At 40.8% G+C, this 11,962-nt stretch overlaps 1 protein-coding gene across 3 annotated transcripts in view; it reads right to left on the reverse strand.

The window, feature by feature from the left end:
* Positions 1-11,956, reverse strand: part of RNASEH2B (ribonuclease H2, subunit B) — a 43,785-nt gene extending 31,829 nt beyond the window's left edge. For all 3 annotated transcript variants that reach the window (XM_009319947.1, XM_009319946.1, XM_009319945.1), the window contains exon 1: positions 11,877-11,956. In XM_009319947.1, coding sequence (XP_009318222.1) covers positions 11,877-11,940 — 64 coding nt within the window. In that variant the 5' untranslated portion in view covers positions 11,941-11,956. The remainder of the gene's footprint in view (positions 1-11,876) is intronic.
* Between the last annotated feature and the right edge of the window lie 6 nt (positions 11,957-11,962).

An 11,962-nucleotide genomic window follows, 5' to 3' on the forward strand; every position in this document is an offset into this window, starting at 1 on the left:
AATTATATTTATGAAAACAACTTCCCACATCTGAGTGAAGAGCAACATGACAGTATCACCTTTCTTAGGTTGCACACTGCCAGTTCTGTCCCAGTTCCTTTCACATAGGCATTCGTCAGAGCAAGGAAAATTACTGAAGCATTTCACATACATAACCAGTATCCAGACCCCAGAGAATGGACTGACAGGGATCAGGCTGACATTTGCGTTATGGTGCTGCTGAGGAAAGCAGAGAGGAGCAGCAGAGGCGGGCTGCACAGCTATTCACAAGGGAGGCTGTTGGGAGGAACAGAAGTGCCACATCGTCCTTCCCCTTTCAGTAGCATCCAGGAGGTTTGCGGAGAGGGAGATAGCACGGTTCTTTTCTATGGAAAACAGGGAAGTAGGAACCTCAAGTACAACCAAAACCAGGTGTCCTCCACTCTGGTTGAAAGCCTATCCCCAACACACCTGGAAAGGACAGGTGGACTTCTCACAGGCTGTTCACTAGCACCTCAGTGGCAAAAAAAGCCCCAAATAACCCTCATCTTCACATCCACTCCTGGTTATTCAGTTGTGTCACAGACAGAAATCGCCCAGACAAAGACATAAGCAGGGCTTAAAAAGCAAGTGAGTTTTGTGATAAAATATTGGAGGATAATAGTTCTCAGAGTGGTTCGGAGAATTTACAGTCATTTTCTTCCCCTGAATTTTTAGCTGAGTCTTCAGGTGGCTTGAAAAAGTGCTTTAAAAAGTTTCAATATAAGTTGAGGGTTTTTTAATGGAAAAAGTCCGTATTTGCTAACCAGACTTGCTTCATATGCTGATACATAAACACACATGGTTGTCAAGCTACATTTGTCCTGGCAAAGGCAAACTTCAAATTTCTAGAGCTGCGTATATTTCAATTCTTGACCACAGTTTAACATTAGTGTATTTTTTGTTACTTTTTAAAACACTACAGTGATTAATGACAGTGAAAGAAACACACTGCATGTGTTTACTTTGATGTGTTTCACATGAACATGTTAAAATATACACACTAAATGTGAGTTTCAAAATTTAAAACAAAAAGCAAAACAAAAAAAAGAACCCCAAAGGAACTTTTAGCGCTCACTTGCTCTGCTTTCTTCATGCATAGATTTATGAACACTGGGAATGAGTCCAGCTGAGCCCTAAGTTGCATCTTGTATAACATGAACTATTAAGTAGACAATCCTTCCTAATGTAGCTGTTTTTAATGAAGTTCACATCTTTATTTAGTTGATATGTTCTTTTCCTAACCTTCTAGTAACACACTGAATTTATCTATCCCTGCTAAGCCTAGGAGACACCCGCACGTAGGGAACACTCAGTGTAACAAACCCAAGGGATAGTGTCCCATCTTTTCCCCATCAGTCCTCTGCCTTCCCAACCCAGATAACCACCCTCCATCACTAAGGCCTGCCTCATGCTATCCTGGGCTCAGCACCCTCTGCTCTGCCCCTTTGTATACGCAGGCCGGCCCTGCAGCCGCCTCGGCTCAGCCAGTAGCTCTTCCCCATGTGAAGAGAAGCACAGCTCTGCCCATTTAGTTCTTTCGTCCTCCTCAAGCTCCGTGGGGTTCATCACTGCACAGAGGACAGCAGTAATCATACCCTAACGAACAGTCTGAGTTGCAGACAGAGATCATACCCTAACAAACAGTCTGAGTTGCAGCCTTCAGTCCCAGTATCTCGTGCTGATGGGATCAGAGTATGCGTCACATTTTCCACACAGCTGCAGAAGATGGTTTACCAGAAGGGACATGCACGTGCGCGCGCACACAAGAAGGGAGGAGTGGGCAAAGGCAAAAGTGGTTTCTCCAAGTTTCTTTTACCTTCAGTCTCCCCAAAATGTAGGCAATACCCCACTCCATTTTTCCGGGGCATCTGAAGTATATTTTTGTTACAGATTGGCTCTACTAGATGTCAAGTTGGCAGATAAAAAGAGGCAATTGGGAGAATGCCTGCTTGGAAAACTGGATGCAATATTAATTTGGCCTTAAGGGTGAAGAAGGCCCTATTTACCTGAATTTCAACACTTCATGACTAGGAAAATGCTTAGCAAGGGATTTTTGAAGTTAGGTGTCCAAACCTAACTTGTGTGTGTTCTGGCCTTTAGCCAGGAAAGGTAAGTGGATTTCTTTAATGTCATTACATTTATCAGTCCTTGTATTTGGGCAAGGATCTCTTATAGCTAAATAAATAAAGACTTCTTAAAAAGCAGTACGGTAGCAATTTTCTAGTAAAATTAAGAGTTAAACTAGTTGGTTGGTTTTTTTTTTTTAAGACTCACATCCAGATAAGAAATAATCTTACAGAAAATAAGCAGACAAAAGGGACATTACAGGAAGAGCTTTTTTGTTAAACCCTAAAGGAAAACATCAGATGATTGCCACTACACTTACTACAACAGTCTCCATAGCTCAGCCCTGAGAAACTTGTTCATCTACAAGAATAACAAGTGAGAGAGGTAAGACCTTTCTGACTGAATATTATACTCCCTATCAACTGTCTTGCAGGTGTAAGCTGCAGGTAACACACAGTCAGTACAGGTCAGCTTACTAACAGATGTGCCAGTACAGCATGCTATTTTCTTAGGACAACATTCACTACAAGGATACAAAAAACTGATACAAGGGTAACAGAGAGGCTCAATCCTGTCCCGAGGAGGCATCTCAATTAGCAAGCCACTCTCTAAATTGCCAGGGAAGGCAGATGACAGGCACTTCCAGGAGGCAGCTGAACCCACCTAAAGCCTAAACGCACCTGTATCATCCCCTGCAAGTACATGCCTCTGTCTCCATTGAGCTTACAGACACCTCCAGCAACGCAGAATGAATCCGGATGCAGTACTGCTACAGCTATACCAGAGGAGGGAGTTCTGAGGTAAGCATAATGCAGGACAATTAAATGCCAACACTGGGCTGATAAGTATGTCTACTTTGCTTAAATTATAGTCTACTGTTTATTCACTATTAATCAAATCACAGGAAGTCCATCTAAAAGTGTGGGTGATATATCCATCAGCTGTACTGGAGTCTACAGACGGAACCTCAGAATCCTGAAGCTGAGCGAAAGAGACTATAAAAGCTTAAATGAAGCTTTCCATTACAGAAAAGGAGAAAAGCCTATCATATTTCATGGAGGTCAGACATACAACCAGGCAAACTCTATAAAATATATAAACAGAACAAAGTGAAAATGAACCAGCTGTCAAAGGATTTCTGGAAATAATTTCTTCCACAATGGACAGATATGAGGCACTAATGAATCTGGCCATTAAAAACAAGTGTTAGTTGGTACAGCAACATGAATAAATTGGAAAAGAACATAAAACTCCTACTAAGATCTATGAAACTGTTATGGATGATGCAAGGTCTATTCACCTTTTTTTTTTTTTTTAAATTGCTTATAGAATACTATATATAACAGACTAATATCAAGTTATATGGAATTCCCATGCAAAAAGCTGCCAGCCAAGCAAGCAAAAAGGCTGTAAATATCTGTCAATTGCGTAAGAGGAAAAAATCCTCTGAGAGCACAAATTTCCCTACCACCATCACCCTGCAAAAAAACGGGATTATTTAAAAGTCTGGAAATATAAAGTTAAGATTTCATTTAAAAACAGATATTAAACCATACGTCACCTACACAAGTCTTTTCCATTCCCTTCTTAACTTCTAACCATGCACAAAAGGTGTGTCAGATGGAGACATTATGATGGAGCCCATTAAATGGAAATTTTATGGAAGACCTTAAACTATGTAGTCTAAGGGTACAGATATGTTAGATCTAATAATCATTTTATTTATGTTCTTTTTAGAATCAGTCAACCCTGAAGTAAATGGGTTTAATTCAGTGCCTGTGTCCTCTGTCCTGCAGCATGCCCTGAAAAAAGCCCACTGAAAATTAACTAATAAATCCAGTACTTTGTATCACTCAAACTTTTGTTTGTTACAAGGTAATAAACTATTAGCATAAGGAATGAATTCAGGTATGCACAGACTGAAGATACAGTTTCATGAATGGCTTCAAACGATGAAAGATCACAGGTCATTGGAAAGCGCAGTCCTGAGGGCCCCACCTCTGCTCCCTCCCTGTTGCGCATCTCCGCTGCTTTCTTTCCATCAAAACTAGCAATCTCATGGCCACACAGCAAGTCAGCTCAGTTCACTGATCCAGCTGAGAAATAACCAGTCACAAAAAAGAAGTATTAACTTTCACCCAGATCAGTAAGGTATTCTCACTCACCATATGGTTACACGATGACCAGAACAAAAGGACAGGACCCATGGCAGGAACAGATGGTATAGAATATAACCTACTCTATATGTGACACTGGGGTCTTTGACCAGTGTCAGCTAATTAGAAAACTAGATTGCGTGTGACTTTACAGAGGTGGGAAAGCAAGAGATGGGCCACAAGACTACACTGTTGCTTCCTTGGCTCACAATACTCTAAGGGGAGTACTAAATGGCACAGAGCTCGATTTACCTCTGCAAACAGCCTCTTTTGCAGGTGCTTACAGATAAGGTATGGCTTTGCACTTGCACACACTTATTTTTGGAAATATCTTCTTAGTTGTTACGCAGCTATGTTAATTTGATGTTATCTCACCACCTTACCCTCTCCTTGACCATACATAGTACTAGCTTCAGTGAGGGGACTTTTGCCATGGTTATCAGTCTGGTAATCATAGCATTTGTTATTTGGTGCCCTAAGGAAATAACGTTTAATGTGACGTCATTTACACCCCTTAAAGTCTTTCTTGCTCCCACTTCACCTGAAAATCCTACGATAAAACACAATGATATCTAAAAATGGCACTGTTTTCTATCTTGAGCAAAACTTCACATGGAAATGCTTCTAGATGGTTTGAGTGGTCTTTTGCTCCAGTACACAGCTATGCAATACAGCTAAATATTAAGACTTCTGCCTGAGAGACTTCTGCCTGAGAGCATCTTTTGGCTTCTCCTTATGCTGGCACATTTTTAGGCCAACAAAACATGTTCATGGACTCACTGGCAGCAACGGACAGTACTAATTCATCCGTTACTGAAATCTAGATGTTAGGCAGATCATGCAGGGGTTTGAGCTGAATGAAGGAGAGGTCAATCTTGAGAAGTTCAAGAACAGGTTATCACTTGAAAGGATAAAAACTTCAGACTTCCCTTCTCAATATTTATAGGGTCAACACTGGTGCAAGCTGTATTACTGGCTGAATCAGCCCTATTCCCATGTGCAGAGAGGCCTAAGTTGGCATAAGTTGGTCTCTTCCAAGCCAGATGGCAGAAAGCAGAAGTAGGAGATGGTGTTACACATTAAAACATCTCTTTTCAGTTATTTTATTTGCTATGCTTCCTTCTGGCTCCTTAGCTTGCCAGTTATATCTGCTTTATACACAGCTGAGCTCTGTATGCCTTTTAAGAGATGACATATAAGAAATGGTGCAAATTACCTGCAGGCAAAAGGCTTTGTTCAGGAGATGCAAATGCCAATTTAGGGGGAGGTTAAGTAAAATACGCCCACAGAGTGCTAACTTCTAAAATAAGCGTATTCACATTCACCTTATTAAAAAGGTATATAAATATGTGCACATATTTTATATAATCTTTCTAATGTTTTAAGTCATCTGTTAAAAAACATATTTGTTTATTGTAAACACTATTTTCAAGTTCTTTATCTAAATTATTCTGTAAGTATTAATATTCAAGTATCCTGCTCAATTTTGACATTCATTACAACTTCTGAATCAAGCTCTTTAACAGCCCAGCAGAGAGGTCTATTTTGTAGCAGATAAATTGAACTGTTTTTTAAATGCTAAAAATAAAAGCACGTATCAAAGTGTTAAGTGCAAGGTGCGAGAATGGAAAAAAAAATAATATAAAACCTGCTTACTTCAGATTTTAAAGCAAACTACTTTTATGCATTAAGTATTCCACAGCTTCTTTTGCTATGACATCTTCTCTCAATATGACCCAAAATTTTCAAGTCAAATGCTTCCTCTGTTGTTGCACAGAGACAAAAGTTCCTTAGTCTCATTTGAAAAAATGAAGGATTAATTTAATGTGTGCTGATGCCCTATGGTTTGGCATCACAGTCCATTTATTTCTGCCTCCATCTGACTTTTGGCATATATGAGATTTGTTCAAACAACTTGCCAAGTCTAATGTGAAACTGCTCCTTTTATTTTTAAATAAGTAATTCCTAAAAATAATAGGATTGTTAAATTTCCCTCCCCCCTTGCAATCCTTCCAGTGCTATTCATATGGCAGTTCCCATAAAACAATAAAAAAGCTAATCAATTTACTGTTTAAGAAAACAGCAGACTAAAAAAATGTAGTCAAACTAAACTTGTCTAGTTCAGAAAAATAAAGGTTGAAAATAATTTTCAGCTTGCAGCTAACCCCTACTTCTTTTCCTAATACAGACAAACACAGAACAACTTAAATACAGCAGTCTTAACTTTAGGTGTAGACTGGAACACCAGACTTAGAAAACTGCCTTAAATTCCTGACCTCTTTGCTAAAACCAGTGAAGGATATAAATAGTTCCAGTTCTGACATAACACCTATCCCTGAGAAATTGTACTGAAAAGAGACTGCCCTTCACACCCATCCTGTTAAGCAGCTAGTGTGATTTTGGTTGCTATTGGTAAGACCAGTTTGAAGCTATTATGTAAGAATGTTTATTTATTATACAGAGCCCAGATAACATCTATGTCATGCACAGTGACTTTATCGCAGTATTTGAGGGTTTTCCAGACCCCTGCCCTTAGAACCCTACGATTATGTGGGGTCTCAGTATTATTTCTCTGTCTAGAAAATAATTTCTAGTACTGACGATTTTCAGAGAAAACATTAAAAATGGTAATTCCATGGGCCCAACTGAAAAAGCAAGTACAAATTTCCTATATGCACATAAAAAAAAAAAATCTCATTGGTTCAGGTAGTAGGATTTTAAAAAAATGTACATGAATACTCAGTAAACACAGACAGAATCTCTTCTACTAAAGCATATCATTAGTAACTTTCTGGCTGCGAGATGGCCAGGTTTTAATCCTTAGGAGCTACTTCTTTTTCCCTTGTACCTGTTCAGTAGCTAGACTAATACAACAGGAAGCCTGTATAGGAAGCTCTACATTCTCAAGGGTAAAGGGGGGCTCGGACACATGGGTAATAGAACATCCCTGATTATCCAGCTACTACAAGAAATGCAGAAAAACATAATCTAGAAACTTGGCCACCCACCAATGAAGTCCATGTGGGTCCTTCAGGACTTATTAGGACTTTGGTGTCTCTGTACCGTGATTCCTCCAGAACTCCAGATTTGGAAGGTCTTCTTAACCATCGACGTCAACTACCCCGCACAAAGAAAGTTCAGATCTGGATATCCAGCCAAGCTAATAAAATCCCCTGGAACGTGGAGCACAGCACAGAAACACCCAAGTGGGTCTGCACAGAGCCAGCTTGGGTCCATCAGGACTTATTAGTTCAGACACTGTCTGAAAGCAGCTGCACTGCAAAACTGGTCCTGGAAATAGCAGAGATGTGTTAACATGGCACAGCACTTGAACTAATAAACTGTTAGTGCTGAGCTGAGTCTGCTCTAGGCCAAATCTGGTGCCTGTATATCCACACCATAGCTAATATGCAACTGCAGAAACTGCCCGAAGAGCTGACTCTATTTCGAGCCCAGCATGCACAGCTCTACCCCTACCCACATGCCCAAGTTTTCTGTCCTCATCACCTCCCTCCATGACCAATCCCTCCATCTACCCTCTTCCTGTTTGTTCATCGTCTTCTCTCTTGACTATTCTCATTCATTTCTCAACCTTCCTCTAAATGTCCATGCTAAGGCTGCACAATGTACACCAGCGGCTTCCAGCTTTTCAGGAGTGATTAACATGGTTACCACCCTCTCCTCATCCTACCTTCTCCACCAGACCAACACCTCCTAACTTCTCTCCTCCTGACTTCTGGCTTCCCCCTTTGTCCTGCCTTTGCTGTTTCAATCCCTAACACAGTGGTTAAACCACGACACATAGGAACAATTATGCTTATAAAAACAAAACAAAAAGATGATTGTATTGGCATATCAAATCATCCTGCCTCCATGGAAAAAAAATAAGTATCAGCAGAAACACCATCACAAGAGCTCTCACCAGGACAAGGGTGGGCTACCATTTCTAAAGGTAAAATTTGCTTACCTCACCTAGAAGCTGCTTACCAGCCAGCCCAGATATGACTGTCTGAGGCTCTCCTTTCCCCTTCCTACTCAGGCTTCCCTTGTGTGACTCTCCCATACCAAACAGCCTGAGTGTCTTGGTGTGGCAAAGGGCTGGTGAGAGCAAAGACTGTCATCAGGCTGCTAATAAGAACAGTGAACGAGGAAAGAATGCCATAGGAAAGAATGAAAGTAGGCAAAGACTGACCGAAATGAAGCACAGGGTGATTGGCCTGCTCACTGAACATCAACTCTGCCTCTCAGCTCAGGCAACTCTGCTCCCCCTTCCCACCTTCACTCACCTCTATAATCCATGCAAAATACCTGCTGAGCTGTGTGGTTTGTAGCTCTGTCCTATGATGTGTAGGCATGAGATGGACACTAACAATCAAAGTTTTACAGTACTGGAAATATAATGATAGTGTTAACCACTTGCAACAGAAAGTGACAGAGTCTGGCCCTCTAGAACAGTTCAAGAGGGCTGGGATAACACACATCATTGGTAAAACCACCACTCCAACTGCATTACTCCTGTAGCCATAATCACGACTTCAACAAAGAACATGGGCAGTTCTACCTGACAGAGAAGATTCCTTGTTTCTGAGCTGTTTCCAGGCCACTGAGATCAATATACAAATTAAGAAATCAGAAACAAAATTGAAATTTATCTCCTCATTCATCAAACATGCTCTAAACAGCAGAGCAGCAATTTATTGTCTATGCAATATAACATAGTATATAAATGTGTACTGAAACAAGGAAATTATTACTAATTTTATAATCTTCAGTACTAAAGCAGACAAGCATATTCTGCTCACTTTCTATGGCAGTTAGAAAATGAAATCTGCCTGCTTTTTAGCTGCTGTGTCCCAGATATCAACCGGATGTTGTCAGTTGAAGTCCAAAGAAGAAAGAATCTCACCTTTCTCTTACATGTGCTTTCTACACAGTTAAATGTTTCTACATGTCACATAAGCAGCAAAAACCACAGTCAGAGACTTGTGCAAAATCAGACAGATTCTCAGAATGACATAATAACTAGGGAATGAGAGCAACACATGCACCATCGTTCAGAACTCCAGCCATATCTTTGCCTTGTTCTAGGAAGCTACTGTTGAACCTCTAACAGTCTAAATGATTGAAAAATACTGATACTTAAGAAAGTAAGTTTCAGTTCTCATTATTTTACTTCTATACTTCTGACAGACCTCATTCTTTTTTAGACTAGGATATCTAGCCTCTTTGCAGAACTAGTCACCATCTCCATCCATATAGGAACTTTTAAGATGTCACAATCAAAGCAAGATGAATGGCATATATCCAAGTGGAGATGCTATTAGGCTGTGTAGGATGGTATACATTACAAGCTGTTCTAGGAGGCAGACTACCCAGGTGAGTAGTTCAAACTAACTTAAGCACTTGAAACCGGGACCTTATAAAGTGCCTTTATTACAAGAAAAGTTTTGGAGCTTCTTGCATAGCATTAAAACACACCTTGCTCCTTCCTCCCACCACACACAGGATAATGGCCACAGATACAAGAAGACAAATAGGCTATTTACACCTAGAAGGTGTTTGTAGACTTATTAACAAATGGTATTAAACTCACATCCAGAACCAGATCCTGCAATTATTTACACCAGTTGTTTTTATGCATGTATATAGCATAATGGCATGCGGGTATTATGAAAATATGGACTGCCATATGAATAAAATCTTACAGTCAAAGAAAAAAGTTTTTTGTTATAAATCCAACCGCATCCATCTTCATTCCTAAAAGTAATCAGGTCTTCCTACTACAAATTCTGCTAAATGGCCAATGAAGAACTTCTGAGATTCATTCAACAAAGCAATTAAGAAATGCAAAACTTTGAAAAGTGATAGATGTTAACTTAAAAAAAATCTCTTTTCTGAAAAAACTGTTAAAACCAAACTAAAATCATTAAATCTAGTTCATTTCAGCAGTCCTATTCATATGATTGGCAAGTCTCATCAGCCATGGAGTTCTGAAATTATCAGCCACAGAATTTTTTTAAAATCACTATGTGCTTTGAGGTTCTACTAAGGCTTAATAAACTTTCTTACAGGTCTGGAGCACTATATAAATTTTGTCAGAGCTGTGCTGGCATAATTGGTAATACAAACTGTCTGGCTTCATGAAAGTTACAAGCTCTGGCTCCAATCCTGCAAACACTTACTGAAGAATTTAACTTAGTGCACAGAACTGACTACTCATGTGTAAGTTAAGCATATTTGTAAATATTTGCACAGTATGGACATCTGTTGGCACAGCCAGTCATCTGATACAAGATTCAGCTTTAAATCCTAGTCTGCAGAGAGTCAATATTAAAAAAAGGAATTCCTCACTTACAAATTCCTTTCTTGGGCATCAAGTCAGATACCAAAAGGTAGAATTGAAAAGTTAAAATCAGAGGAAGAGGAATCAGTGAAGTTGTAACAGTTGCTTCTGTTTCTCATGTAACTAGAGAAGCCTGGCTTCTTTTGGATGCATGTCTCAGGTCTGAGCTCCTGCCTTGTTTTCAGCCTTTGCTGAACTAAGGTCTTGCTATACCTTTCTTTCAGTGGTGCCATTTATAGCATTTCTCACATCATCGCAGACATTTTCACAAAGCTTATGAAATTGCTTCAAAGAGCTCCTCCTTTTTATCAGGTTTGGTTGAAATTAACACTCAAAAGTTTCGGGCGGGGTAAGAAATAGGCATGGTACAAAGCTGACCCACAGATAATTGTGGAAGTTGTATTTCCTTAGGAACTCAAACTAAAAAAAGCACTTATGAAATGCCTCCTTCCTCTTAACGTCTTGGAGTTTGAGCACATCCCATTTCACTCATCCTCTTTAACACAAAAATCTTTTGTGATCTGTGAATTTAAAATTTTAAAACCTGATACTAGGCAGAAATAAACGTAAAAGGGGAAAGGCATCTTCCCATTTATTCAGTGCTAAGTGAGATAAACTAAGCCTAAGTGTTTAAGGCCTTGTGTGTATTGCATCTGCAGAGCTGCCATGTGGAGGTCTGCTTCTTTAGCCTATAGAGAGGAAGAGCTGAGATCTCACCCTGGCTTAGGCCTTAAGGTTTCCAAGGAGTTTGTTTTAAAGCTGAGGCTTAGAACGCTAAACTGTTTCCATCAAAAAATGCAGGAATAGACTACGGAGATGGAAGCAAGATGGGCTGCCAGCAGCAGGGAGACAACGGCAATTCTCTATCAGGGACCTCGGTGACAAGATCTCTCTTCTACAGCTCCTCTCCCCAAGGCTCACAACGCTGTTTGCAAATCAGGGGCGAACTGACCTCTGGAAAACCCTAATGACACACAAAAATAAAACGCATAGATGCAAGTGAGGAAACAGGGCCCCCGGAGAGGAGAAGGGAGGTACTCTGTAGGGCCTTGTGTAAAGGCTGTGTCTCAAAACGTCCTTACCACACCAGGTCTGGGGCTGGCTGCACACAGCAACCCAGAGACCTGCCCCAGCCCTCGGAGAAAGGCACCCGACTCCTGCCCGAGCGACGGCCCAGCCCCGCCGCGATGCGGGCAAGCACCGCCAGGGCCAGTCAGCGGGGCGCAGTGGAGAATGAGAGATCGGCGCTGCAGCAGAGCCTTTCCCACCTCGGAGCGCCGCTGGGTTACCTGGTGCAATGAGCACCCACTGGCCAGGGTGCGCGTCCGGGGGACGCTGCTTCGCGCCGTGCATGCTCCGTACACCCCGGCCGCCG

This window comes from Pygoscelis adeliae, unplaced genomic scaffold (assembly GCF_000699105.1).
Source record: "Pygoscelis adeliae isolate BGI_AS28 unplaced genomic scaffold, ASM69910v1 Scaffold32, whole genome shotgun sequence".
Taxonomy (NCBI): domain Eukaryota; kingdom Metazoa; phylum Chordata; class Aves; order Sphenisciformes; family Spheniscidae; genus Pygoscelis; species Pygoscelis adeliae.